The sequence below is a fragment of the Mus caroli genome, chromosome 8 (genome assembly GCF_900094665.2).
Source record: "Mus caroli chromosome 8, CAROLI_EIJ_v1.1, whole genome shotgun sequence".
NCBI classification, from domain to species: Eukaryota; Metazoa; Chordata; class Mammalia; order Rodentia; family Muridae; genus Mus; species Mus caroli.
The window spans coordinates 61,366,886-61,380,743 of NC_034577.1; the positions used below are offsets into that span (position 1 = coordinate 61,366,886).

The 13,858-nt window shown below is 47.1% G+C and overlaps 1 protein-coding gene across 2 annotated transcripts in view; it reads right to left on the reverse strand.

Moving 5' to 3' along the window:
* Lzts1 (leucine zipper tumor suppressor 1) overlaps positions 1 to 13,858 on the reverse strand; it is a 51,388-nt gene that overhangs the window by 6,590 nt on the left and 30,940 nt on the right. For both annotated transcript variants that reach the window (XM_021170936.2, XM_029481011.1), the window contains one exon: positions 1,297 to 1,774. In XM_021170936.2, coding sequence (XP_021026595.1) covers positions 1,297 to 1,641 — 345 coding nt within the window. In that variant the 5' untranslated portion in view covers positions 1,642 to 1,774. The remainder of the gene's footprint in view (positions 1 to 1,296; positions 1,775 to 13,858) is intronic.

A 13,858-nucleotide genomic window follows, 5' to 3' on the forward strand; every position in this document is an offset into this window, starting at 1 on the left:
CAAACCATATGAGATGCTCTGGACTGGCTGAGTATAGAACACCACTCTTTTGTACATGTTAGTATAGGTGTATATACATGTGTGTATACACACATGACACAGAAAACACATGGAGATAAGAACAACTTACAGGAGTCCTCTCCTTCCACCATGTGGAAGTTGGGTTGTCCGGCTTTCGGGCTTGGTGGCAAGCCCTCAGTTGCTGAGCTATTTCACCTAGCTCAGTCCACCATTCTTAAGAAACCCTCCGAGGGAGCTAGCGGCAGCGGTTAAGAGCATTAGCTGCTCTCCCAGAGGACCTAGATGCTATTCTCCACACTCAAGCGGTGGCATACAATCATTCTGTATTGCCAGTTCCAGGGGATCTGACACACTCTGTGGGTACCAGGCACACACATGGTATACATATGTACATGCAGGCAAAAAAATCATACTCATAAAATAAAAATAAACAAATCTTTTTAAGGAGGAGGAGGAGGAGATGATGATGACAATGACAAGACTCTTAGCTGGACATGATGGCACATCCCTTTACAGTCACATAACCTGCGAGGCAGAGGCAGGCAGATTTCTGTTATGATCGCTGTTATTAAAGATCTCATTATGTCTGTGCAAATATTTCGTAATCTGAAAGACAACAACCCTGAGCCCTCTGGCATTTCCGTCCCCAAGCATTTCAGGTAAGTGGTGTTAAACCTCTGCTTTAACGCCACCGGCTCTGCCACAGATGAGCACGGACTGGTGAACTGTTTCCAGTGTGCAGTAGTAGTGAGGTTTAAGAGGCCTGAACTGTTGGAGGGAGCTCTTTGTACTGAACTCTTTGGAGGGAGGCATCCTTCCTCATTCCATAAGAACAAAATCCCTTCTCTAGCCAAGGGAACTGGAAACCACAGGTAGGGCACACGTGAGAATACTTACTTCCATAAGGCCCTAGAGAGTACCCTCATCTTCCTGTCCAGTCTTCCAGGTGATAACAGAGCCTCTTTTCTTCCCTAGCCTGTGAACTTGCTGCCATTTGGCCTACCTGAACCACGCAGCCTATGTCCCAGTAGAGCTCAGAAAGGCTTGAATTTCCCCTCTGCCCTTTGCTGCAGGGAAAAACCTAAGATTTCTGGTTTGGGGATAGACTTTTGATTTCTGCAGTGAGGCCAAATACTTCCGCTCTCACCAGTGCTGATCGGGCCTCGTGGAGATCAAGACACTTGGGCATCAGGGTGCTCGTCCCTACCGCCTCTCATCCTGTTGTAAATCCCTCTCCTCTTCTACCCAAACACCCCGTCAAGGAACCTCACTTACCATTTCCAGTTGATTGGAGAAGGGCATGAGCTTTGGTGGGGTGGCTGGATCAAAATCTACTCCGGTCTGACCCCCCATGTCCCCACTGGACAGGGCTGTGTAGTCTGGGCGATGGGAGCCTCGGGCCTTCTGGCTGACTTTGATGTAGAAGAAGTCTTCGCTTTTTCCCATTTTGGAACTTGACTTTCCACGGCCTGAGTCCTGGGAGAAGCCAAACCTCAGCAGCCCATCTGAGTATCGATTGAGCTTCTTGAGGTGGGAGGATTTGCGCAGCTTGTACTGTGAAGCACGGCAGTGCTTGCTGTGGAAACTGTGGCCTGAGATAAGGCTGCTCACACTGCCCATGGTGACACGGAACCAAGGGCCTTCAGGGTACAAGAGGGGCCTGGAGAGACTGGAGCAGCAAAATGTAGTCCTGGCTCAGCCAGGGGACTGTGGTCAGAGCAAAAGCTTCTTAGAGCCTGGGAGAGCCATGGACCTGTGAAGAGACACAGAGAGGTCATAGATCTAGGCACCACACTGTCACTATGTTGATTGCAGGAGTGCTATGCCTGTCGTGAAACCTGGATGGTAACGAGGGGTACGTCAGAGGCTAGCTCTTCCTCTTCTATGAGTCTATTATCATTCTTATGATATCAGCAGGTCAGGGTGAGGCATTGCGTATGTATTGGGTATACAGTGGAAACTGGGGTATTGCATGTGATTGTGGGACTCATTCATAGTGTCATATGGTTAGACAGTTCATACCCAATCTACAGGACCCATTTTAAGTACTGTGCTAAGTACTATGTCAAGGAGAAGTCAGGATGCTTATGTAGGAAGCTTGAGAAGGGAGGTACGCCCAGGAAGTACCAGAGTTTAGATGCACCCCTCAGTATTTACATATATATTAGAAACATAATCTCCAATGTCATATGGTTATGGTATTTGGGAATGTGATTTAAATTCACTAGGATTAGAGGAAATCTTGATGCAGGAGCCTAATGGTGGCCTTGGTGGCTCTGTAAGAGGAAGGACCTCCAGGTGTGCTAGCACAGAGCACTTGGAGGATAGAGACAAGAGGATGGAGAGTTCAGGGCTAGGTGCATCTCACATTAAAGACTGGAAAAAGCTAGGCTACACAGTAAGAACCTGTCTTCTTGGAAAAGGAGAAAGGGAATGGGGAGGAAGAGGGGGAGGAGAAGGAACAGGAGCAGGAGCAGGAAAGAGACACAATTAGACCCCTGCTCTATCTGGAATGTGCTGCCCTGTACATGGGGGGGGGGCACTAAAAAACACCCCTCTTGACACAAGAAAGTCTTGACCAATGTGAATATCCTACCCTTCTTGAGCTTCTTAGGCTTCAGATTGTGAGCTGAATATGCCTATATTCTTTATATAGTATCCTGTTCACGGTCCTCTGTCATAGCAGCAGGAATGTCAGAATTGTACTCCACGAGAAGTAATGTCAGAATTGTACTCCACGAGAAGCAATCCATGGGAATCTGAGAAGTAGTTTTAAGACGCTACAAAAGGCCTGAGTGCTCGAGGCAGAGTGTGTTCTCTGGGACCAGCTGGGACATCATCCTGGAGACAGGAGAGCCACTGGGTTGGCAGAGTCGGTTGGAGAAGCAGCAGCAGGCAGAGAGCCTGCAGGTTGGTGCCAGGGAGCCGGAAGCCTGGACAACTGCAAGGATTTTAGCTTGACTGAGACAGAAAGGGGGAGTGGCAAGGATGTAAGGAAGGGGTGACTTCCTCTCCTGTGCTGTGGAAAGCCACTATGGCCGCAGGGTAAGCAGGCTGCTGAGGGTCTCAGCTGTTGAGTGACTAATTCATTTGGGCTGGGAGTATCTGGGAACTGTTTTAGATGTACTTTGAAGGCTGGTCTGATAAGATTTGCTAATGGATTTGGTAAAGTGAGTGAGAGAAAGAGAAATCAAGAAGGGTTCTGGTGGCTCTGGGAGGCGGGATGATGTGATCAGGCTCACTGATGATGTGACTGCCCCGGCAACAGGGATGCTACTCTGGGAGTCACTGAAACAAAAGATCCCAATAATTAAATTTTCCCTGGGACTCTCAGTAGTGGGGCAAAGGGATCAACTTATTGGAGCACTCTGCACAAGAGACCGAGCCCATGATGGATAGGACCACTCCTTTTACCAAGACTGCTTGATTATGTATACCCCTAGCCTTCTAGTCAAACCTCAAACCAGTTACTCCGAAGATAGACTTGGAAAAGGAGTGTCACTCACTCCTCATTCATTCCTCCTCTCAGCATGTCCACACTAAATAAACCTCCTTCCTCAGATTGCTTCCACTAGTGCCTGTCTCTTTAATTGGTATACTGAGGATGGATGAGGAGGGAGCCTAGCTTACTGGGACTGTCAGAGTCCAGGCTTTTATTCGTAGCAAGCACAAGGACCTGGGTTCTATCCCTAGCATGCATGTGTGTGCAACACACACACACACACACACACACACATGAAAAAAAAACAAAGAGAGAGAATGAGAAAAAAGCAAATAAATTAGAATTAGAATTTTTTTCATGTTAATGTTTTTATGGAGCAGCCAGAAGCAAGGACTTGTCACTCATTGAAAACATGAAGACCACAAGCTGGGCCGCGGTAGGTGAGCTGAGCTGAAGAACAAAGGTTTGGTTTAAGACTGAGTTTAGAAAACTCCCTGGGCATCTGGGCTTGATGGAGTAGGCTGTGTAGGCTGTGAAGACTGTGAGGGAGGCACTGGAGCATCAGACTTACAGGCAAAGGATGCTACTCTGTAGAGATAGCTGATAAAGCAGTCTGAGGATGATACGAGTCAGGGAGCAAGCTCAGGAGGCAGGAAGTTGAGAGACAGCAAGAAATATCAAGAAAATCAATAGTGAGGAAAGAAACACATTCATCCAGAAGCTGATGGTGGTCGGTTGGCCGATTGCTGCTTAAGTAAGTTTGCAAGTGAGAATTAGTCAATAGATGTGGTCACCATGGGCAGGTGTCATTGACAAGAGTGCTTTTGATGGAGTGGTGGGGAATAAAGGCTTTGTGGGAGAGAGCTGGAGGGAAGAAAAGGGAAGGAGTAACTGTGGCCTTGAACTCTGAAAAGGACATGATCAAGTTGGTTTGGGATCCTTAGTTATGCCACTGCAGCTTTGCACAGTAACAAAAAAAAACCCAAAAAACATAAAATTAAAATAAAATAAAATAAAAGTAATAAGAATCTCTCTTTGTAAGCAATGCTTCAAATAGCAGCTCAGAGAGCTTGGCCAGTCCGCTCACCACTGAGCAATGCAGGGCTAGAACCTTAGGCCTGCATGTCACCATCTGATAGGTAAACACAGATCACGCTATCACACGCAGTTGCGGATGCAGACTTAGAGATGTTTGGTTCCCATGCCAGTGACCAAGGTGAATTTCTGGGGTTGAGAAAGACTCTGAGGGAGGAAGTGAGCACCAGAGCCCCCAGCCACACCTGCAATTCCTCTATGCACAAACACCAAGACGGTTCCAGGCACTCGGGGTGGCAGCCTGGGCGACTCACTGGGCACAAGTTGTGTGCTGCATGCTCAGAACTGGAAGAAGACAAAGAACACTGGGAGTAAAGGGGATGGATGGATAAAGGACAAAGGACAACCTTTGGTCCCAAGGACCGCAGCCCTGCCCGTTACCCATACATTCTGCCCATCACCCTCAGGACTTAGCACTCAGGGAGCTGTAAAGTTACTTACTCTAGGAGTCACTTGAAAGCAAGCTTATTTCTCTCTAGGTGTCTAGACTTGTTCTACCATCAACTCAGAGAACATTCTAGCAAATGTGGTTGTAATTCACCCCCATCAAACTTGCTACCTCTCTCCTCTTCAAGGACAGGGCAAAGAGGCACATTCCAAAGCCCTCGAAACAAGTCTTCACTGGCCAAGGGGAAAAGCAGGGGCCACAAAGATCTTAAGAGACTTTGGATGGGGGAAAGAAGAGGGGAAAAAGCCTCTCTAAATGTGGCAGGGTAGCCTAGACCCTGCGAGCTCTTAGGAACTTCACAGATGAGTTCCTGGTAGCAACAGAGATCACCCTCCTCCAACCACGGCCTGCATTGAGTGAGCTACACCAGCACAGGAAATGGCCTAGATGACCAAAGCCCTCACTCTGACCCTTAGGTGAGAACAGGGATGAGATACCTCGGGAGACTGAGACAAGAGAAGAATTCATTGGGACCAGCCTGGTCTACATAGCACAGCCCTGTGTTAGGAAAATAAAAAGAGTTGGGGGTCACCAAATATTTGGATGGGGAAGACCCTAGTTGTGACCATGGTACTATGTCTTAGGCTGGCTGATCTGGTGCCTGGCGATCTACTAGGCCCCCTCAAACTTGTGTTTTATTCTTATTTTAATACAATTTTTTCTTTAAAGCAGAAACTCTTGCAAAATTAACCCAAGGGAGTGGAAAGGCTAAGAAAGGACCTAACTGAGTTCCCAGAACCTACAATGTGGCTCATAGCAATCTGTAACTCCAGTTCTGGGGGAACCAACACTTCCTGCATAATCCCTGAGAGCACCGGGGAATCCAAAGTACACACACACACACACACACACACACACACACACACACACGGGGGGGGGGGGGAAGCCACTCATTCATGGGAAATAAACCTTGTGTTGTTTGTTTGCTTTATTTTTTATGTTTTAATTTTTTTCCAAGACAGGTTTCTCTGTGCAGTCCTGGCTGTCCTGGAACTCACTTGGTAGTCCAGGCTGGCCTTGAACTCAGATTCACCTTCCTCTGCCTCATGAGTGCTGGAAACAAAGGCGTGTGCTGCTGCCTCTGCCACCACCACCCAGCTCAAAAAATATATATATTAAAATTAAAAAGAAAAATACCCCTAATTCAAGTACTCCATGAAGTATTGACAACTATTAAAGTGCTGATATGTTGAGTTTGGAAATAAAACAGGGCAGAGTTGAACTCCCATTCCACATTTTCCCTAACCCCTTACCCCAAGCTCTCTGCCCAAAGGAAGCCAACTCCAGGAATTTCACAGGAACATGTTTGTATCATAAAACATTTTAACACATTCTGTATAAATGCTCTGTGGCTCTTATACAAATGTTATTATGTTGCTAGCATCTCCTAGGCATTCACACTGCAATGCTCTCTGCTCACCTAGCCATTGTGCTGCCAAAGCTCTCTTATATATGACAACTTTGATACATGCATGAGAGTTCTTCTAAGTTTTACTCTAATGAGGTCTTGAAAGCTGTCTAGGTTTTATAGGCCCCTGCCTTTAGTTGAATCCCTCCAGGGCAGCTGGTACCTGAGCTACTTATTAGCCAAGAAGGGATACAGGAAGATACAGAAAGCCCCAAGGCGAGGCCAGGAGGGTCTGTCACTTTAAGGTAGGGCAGGCTCTGTAGCTATGGTTATTCTTCAGAGATGACACCTTGTGGAGGGGTAGGAGGAAGCCTGGGCATGAAGAAGCTTTAGTAGAAACTCTTCAGCAGCCATGAGGGACAAATACCATGTTCATGGGACCTTCTATAACATGGGTACCAGGACCTTCTACATCCTATACCTAAATGCTTCATGATCTAGAGGCTATACTGAGGCTCAAGTGTGAAGGGAGTATGCCAGATCATACCTCAAATTCCAGGTTGGCAACTCAGTTTTATATACTAATAGGACAAGAACACCTGGGTTTCATTTATAGAAAGGACCAGTCATAGAACAGCTCTCTATGGGTGATATATGGAGTGGTGTGTGTGTGTGTATGTGTGTGTGTGTGTAAAATGTATAAGAGCATGTGTGAATGTAAAATGTATAAGAGCATTATATGGGCATGAGACAATGAGTATATGCGTAAACATGAACACATTTGTCTTTGTGAGAAAGTGTGTGGTTGTAAGCAACACTGTGCATGACTGTGTGCATGAGTGCATGGGTAAACATGTGTTAGTGCAAGCCTGATTGTATGAGTGTGGAGGCAAGTGTGTCTGTACAAGAATATATATGAGTTTTAGAGTGAGAACATGAGTGTGTGAGCTTGAGTGTGTTTCATTATGTGTGTATGTGCGTCATTATGAATATATGTGTGTATGTGGGAGGGAGTATCTGTAAGATTGTTCCTGTGAGTCCTATCTCCAGGCATGGCTAGAAGCTTCTGGGTAGGGTAAGAGCTCTGTCCCATCCCTCCAAGAGAAAGCTCTCATCTTGGCTATAGGAACCACGTCCTTATTTTCTTGACATTAAACTCCCTTCTACTGAACTCATTCATAAACACAGTCCCTTGAGACAGACCATGGGCACGTGCAATAGAAAGCAAAGTCCACCTGAAGAACCGGAATCTCCTCTTAGCCATTTCCTCTCCAAGGGAAGCTGACATCCCTGCCTGTCTTGGCTCATTGCTCAGCCTCCTGTTCTAAGCAGATGTTTGAATAAACTGATCACCTCGGAGAGAAGTGAATTTACCTTCTACCACCCCAGAGTAGTCCTGCTCAAAGCCTTTGGCCAAGACAAAGAAATATAAGCTGGGGAAATCTGTTTCCAGGATTTGAGAGAGATGTCAGGTACACAGATAGACTCTAGGAGGAGTTTAACCAACAACAGAGATTTAGCTGAAAGACCAAGATGCTTAGAGAGAGGGCCCTGCTGGCCCTAGTATAGGAATGCTTCAGTCTGCAGTTGTCTGCCCCTTCTCTCAGACACTGGAAGAACAGGCTGTCTGGCCAGGCCACTGTTTCCAGCCCTGTGCTTTAACAATTTCCTTTGTTTTCAGAGTCCAGTGTGAAAGATGGCTGTTCTCTGGGAGGAGCCTCACGATGGATGCTAGGCTAGAAGTTAGGGAACCTGAGCTGATTTGGGTTCTGTCTCACTTCACCTCTAGGCCCCTCATTTTACTTTCTGGACTTTGCCACTGTTGTTCCTGGCTGGCAGAGGTACACAGGAAGAGATCATTCAACTCTGTTCAGCAGGGCCCACGTCGCTACAGACCATACCTGCTCTCAACAAAGGATCACAGATAGATGGGCCCACTCCCATCGGATATAAGAATCACTATCTATATGAATCTCCGTTTCCTTGAGTGTCAGATAACCACAGCTGAGAGCAACTCCAGCCATTACCAGCATTGAAGAAAATGGCATAGATATATGTTGGCCAAAATTAAGGCAAAAAAAAAAAATAAAATAAAAGGCTGCTGACTGTGATGGCTAAGACTGAGAACTTGACAGGCTTCAGGAGAGAGACCTGGGGGCACGTATATGAGAAAGTTCTAGCCGGGCTTATAAGGGTGTTGCAATGTCATGGGCTCAAGTCCCTGATGATATAAAGGGAGAGAAGGAGGGAGGCCTTAGTATTGTTCTTCTCTTCTTCCAGTCTTGTAGATGACATGTGACAGCCATGGGAGAGCACCTGATGCCATGGTTTTCACACACAGCCCAGGGAGAGCAGTTAGTGGTACCCTTTCCCTCTTCACCATCTGGCTATGCAACTCAGCAGGCCCTCCATCCCATAAGAAACTAGAAAGAATGTGGACTGCTTCATGATGCCTCAATGAGTCCTCCAAAATAAGCCCTTCCTTCCTTCCTTCCTTCCTTCCTTCCTTCCTTCCTTCCTTCCTTCCTTCCTTCCTTCAGCTTCTTTTGTGAAGGTAACTTCACCACAACAATGGGAAAGGAAACTAATAGAGTGACTGCCAACCATTCAGGAGGCAGTGTGGAAAGATGCAAGAACTCCATGTTCGTGTGTCTTCAAAGTTAGAATAGTGAGTCCTCACACTGGAGAAATAGCTCAGTGCATATGGTATTTACTGTGCAAGTGTTGAAGACCAGAGTCTGGATCTCTAGAAGCCACATAAAAGCAAGCATGGAGTTAGAAATCAGCAGCCTGACTAGACTAGCTAGGTCCAGGTTTACAGAGAGACCCTTTGTCAATAAATAAAGTAGACATCAATGGAGAAAGACACCCAGTGTCAACCTTTGGCTTCTACAAGTATATCCATACCCATACACCGCCACACACACACACACATACACACACACACACACACACACACACACACACACACACACACACACAGAGAGAGAGAGAGAGAGAGAGAGAGAGAGAGAGAGTCCTTCAGGTACTCCCTACACTTTCCCCTTGTAATAGGGATGATTTCACAGCATCTTCTCCTAGGCAGCTGAATCTTGCAGTCCCAGGCATCTGCCAGCTGTACCAGATGGGCCTCCAGGCAGCTCTCCAAAAGAGATCTCTCAAGGGCTAAGGGGCATGTTCCTTGGGCTTATTGAGTATCCTTTGACAACCTCACCCCCACACCACCTACTTTGCTCTGCCTGATTCAGCTTTTCCTATCCAGGACGCCTTCCAGTGTTTCAGTTCTTGTCCTTGATACCCCTCCTCCGCCCCCATTTGCTGCAGGGGTAGGGGTGAAATGGGGAGCAAGGTAGAAGAGGAGGTGAGCCCAGTTTGCAAGCTTCAGATGCCTGGAGGACTCTATGTGCACAGCTCAATACATATTTTCTGAGTGAATAGATGAATGAAAAAAAAAAAAAGAGGCAGTAGCAGAGGAGGAAGGGGTGGGGAGCGTGGGAGGTGAGAGGCAAGACTGAGGGTACTGATGTGCTAATGGGGAGCCGGCTGCTGGTGGGTCGAGAGCAAGGGCCCACACACCTCAATTAAGTGAACTTGGATTCAGAAGCACGGCAGAAAGTGAAAGGGTAATCACAGGCAGGCTGAGTCATTCCATCCATTGCACAAAAGCAATTGTGCTTCCCACTGCTCTGGAGGAATCAAAAGCCACTCTGCCTGGCAGCCTTTTGTGTGCAGGTCCGAGGTATTCTGCTGCCAGCTGAGCCTTCCTCCAGATCGGTGCACAGTTTGTGTCTCAGCAGCAGCTGATTGACAACTCTCCTCAGGAATATGATTGGCAACCAACCCCAATGTTTCCCATTTCAAACATAAAGCCCCAGTTACATGAAAAGCTCAAGTAAATTTATCCTGCTGCCTTCAGTGTAGTTCCTCCCACAAAAGCAAGCCAAAAGCATTCTTTCACACATATGGCTCTTGGTGCTCTGGGTGACAATGCCTGGCAGTCTAGGCAGTACTGACATAGGACAGACAGATGCAAAAATGAATCAAAGAATGGAGATTCTGATCGTAGACAGCAGGATTTGGGAGGACAGGAAGAAGGGTTGAACAGTATCTAGATGGCTAGACTCTTTGACATCTCATGTAGACAGATATAATGGCTCTGAGGCTAAGCTCTAGTTGGAAAGGATCTGAAAAAAAAAAAAACCAGTGATAATAAAACGGTCATGGATTAGGGGAAGGGATGTATTGACACACTGTTAGAACTATGATATTCTCTGGACACCAGAGTCGGCATGTGGTCAGTATCTGGCCAACCAGATATCCCAAGTCTCTGCTTGGGCTGGACATCTCTCAGGCTCCCTGAATCCCTGAAGGTCTTTAACTCTGACGAGTACTTCTGTGACTCGCCCCAAAATTCTGATTTTTCCAGTCACCGTTCCTAAGTCCATATTGAGATCCTTTCCACTGACTTACCTATCCAGAGGCAAAGAACCCATCACTAATGGCATCCTTTGAATACAGAGGCTCTTGTGATCTCTCCTGTGCCATCATGGAGGCAACCCCCTTTGCAATCTGAGCCTGAGGCCCATCTGGCAGTCAGGGTAAGACTCCTTGGGGGTTGGAAGCCCCAGGTTGCAGATGAAATGACATTTGGAGAAGTAGTTTTGTTTGTTTGCTTCTTTGTTTTTCAAAGATAGGGTCTTGTTGGGTCTGGGGGTAAACACCTTTAAGTCCAGCCCCAGAGAGGCAGAGACAGGTAGTTAGATACTTAAAGTCCAGGCCAGCCAAGGCTACAAAAAAAGTGAGACGGTACCCCTACACCTCAGCTCCTGCCCCAAACAAACAAACCAACCAACAAACAAACCAGGTCTCATATAGCTCAGACTAGCCTCAAACTTCTAGCCTTAAACTTATTATATAGCTGAGGATGGCCTTAAATTCTGATCTTCCTGTTTCTAAATCCCATATGCTGGGATTATAGGGACTGACTATCACACTCCCTTTACGTGGTACTAGGTAGGGACTGAACCCTGGGGCTTCCAGTATTCTAGGGAAGTCCTCTACCATCTGAGTTATATCCTCCGCTCTGGAAAAACTTTTAAACACAGAAATGATCGAGTGTTCCACACAAAGAAGGCACAGCAAGGTCTGTGGCTGGTCTGAGGCCAGCAAGGCAGAGGCATAGCACCATAAGCCTGCTTCCTGCTTGTGTCTATCTTTAACTGTGGAAGAAAAGGTGGGTGGGAATGGCAGTCCAGGCTGAAAGGTACCACTAAAAAAATATTCAGACTCAGGATGAGATCCGGGGTCTCACCCCACCCAGGGGCCTGCGCCCCAGCAACTTGAGACTTCCAGTGTCATTGTCAGTCATCAACCCTGGAGAAAGTCGAAATTTCTAACTTGTAACAAGAGATAAAACCAGGGAAAAGGCAGAAATTCTTTTGCCAGTTACAAGACTCTAAGGAGGGCTCTGCCTTAAGCAGGGAGAAAGGAAAATTCCAACTGGTAGGCAGATGTGGAGAAGGATGGGACTGATGAAGGAAGCAACATATGAGAGCTGCCTTTTTTTATTATTATTAGGTATTTTCTTTATTTACATTTCAAATGCTATCCCGAAAGTTCCCTATTACCCCCCACCCCCGCCCTGCTCCCCTTCCCACCTACTCCAACTTCTTGGCCCTGGCATTCCCCTGTACTGGGGCATATAAAGTTTGCAATACCAAGGGGACTCTCTTCCCAGTGAGAGCTGCCTTTAAAAGATGTTTCTCCTTGCTTTGCACTCCGTCAGTCCCCACCCTATGCTGGCACCTTCCTACCCACTTCGATGTGTATGTGTGCTGGTATGTGCACGACTGTTGTGGATAGATGGTGAGTGGTAAGGTGTGTGTGTGGCATGTTTGCCCTGATTGGATTGCATTGTGCTGTGTAAGAGGTGACAAAATGGCAGACTACAAAATATAGGAAGCACAGCAGCGCAAAGCCCTGGCCAAGAGCTCGGCTCAGCCTCTCAGCTCTGGTCCTTGTCTGGTTCTGTGAGGCAGGCAGGTTCCTTTAAGTAGCAGGTGTACCTGAGTGTGTTATATTGCATACTCTACAGCAAGGACCATGCTTAATGTCTCTACTTGTCTTGAGTTAAAAACCTCTTTCAGTATTATTTGACATGTCTGGCCAGAGCCTCATATTCAACACATGGTCTGAGACCCCTCTGAGTATGGAGCCTCAGAGTCAGTATCCAGGGGAACGATGAAGCCAGAGACCTCTTCAGAAGTCCAGGGCATCCGCAGGTTGCCACCCAGCTTCCATCCCAGCTTTTCATCTGTCCCCTTAGCACCTGTGAACCTTTAGAGGTCAGGGACACCAGGCTGACTGGAGCTCTATCCCAGGACCTCTTTGCACTTCTGTGCCCAGCGATGCTGTCCTGGCATGCCATCACAGCTTCTCAGTAACTTTCCACATGCTTGGCTGTCTGCAAGAATGACCTTCCCTGACCCAAGGAGGCTGGCTGCCCAGGCAGGTGTAGGGAATGCGGGAGAAGTGCCTTTCCCTCACTACTACCCTGCTTGGCTGTTTCTGAAGAAAAGCATTGTCAGTTCTGTGTGAAATCAAATCCCAGGTCATCAGCCTCCCTTGGCTGGAGGCTGCTAATGGTGTACTGATGTACTGGAAGGCTGCTCAGAGCTGAGGCCTCTCAAGTCCACCGGCACTGCAGACACATTAGCAGGGGAGTTTCTTTGCACCTCTCTCACTTTCTTGGTCACAGCCTGACCAGCTCCTTGGGAATAAGCATCTTGTTTTATTTTCCTCAGAAAATTAGGGATGTGTGTGAATTTGAGTTGGATGTTTCTTTTACATTTCATCTGAATATTTAATGCCATCAAGACAACAGGCAAAAGCTGGGATCCACAGGCCACCTTAACGAGTATGTCAGGAGTGAGCCATACTTCTTCCCAGAAGGGCCAGTCATGGCTGCAGATCGCAGAGGAAGTTTGGCATCCCCGTTATTATTTTTTAATAAATAGACAGGAACTATGCATCACAGACTGGCCTTGACCTTTCTCTATTGCTGAGAATGCCCTTGAACTTCTGATACTCCTGTTCCTACCTCCTCAGCGCTAGAAGTATAGCCACTGTGCCTGGGTTACCTAAAGGACTTCATGAACTCTAGGCAAGCACTCTTATCTACTGAGCTGCATCCTCAGCCTCAGATATTTAACACTGTATCCACTATGAGGCCTTGGGAGGCAAGCAGGAAGTTAGATGCCACAGCTAACTCATTCATTGCTCAGGTGCTCTCTCCTGCCTGGTCTCTATGTCATCTGTTCCTACTGTGACCCTGGGCAGGCAGTACTCACAGCATTAAGAGACAGGGTTTCTTGAGGCCACAGCTTAAAAAGCTGATTCTAGAAGCCAGGATTTCTGGCTCACAGGCCACAGTTCACTCTTCCTGAATACAGCCTCCTCCTGGGGCAGCCAAGGTAAGAACAGGGCTAGGCTTGCTATGATGAAC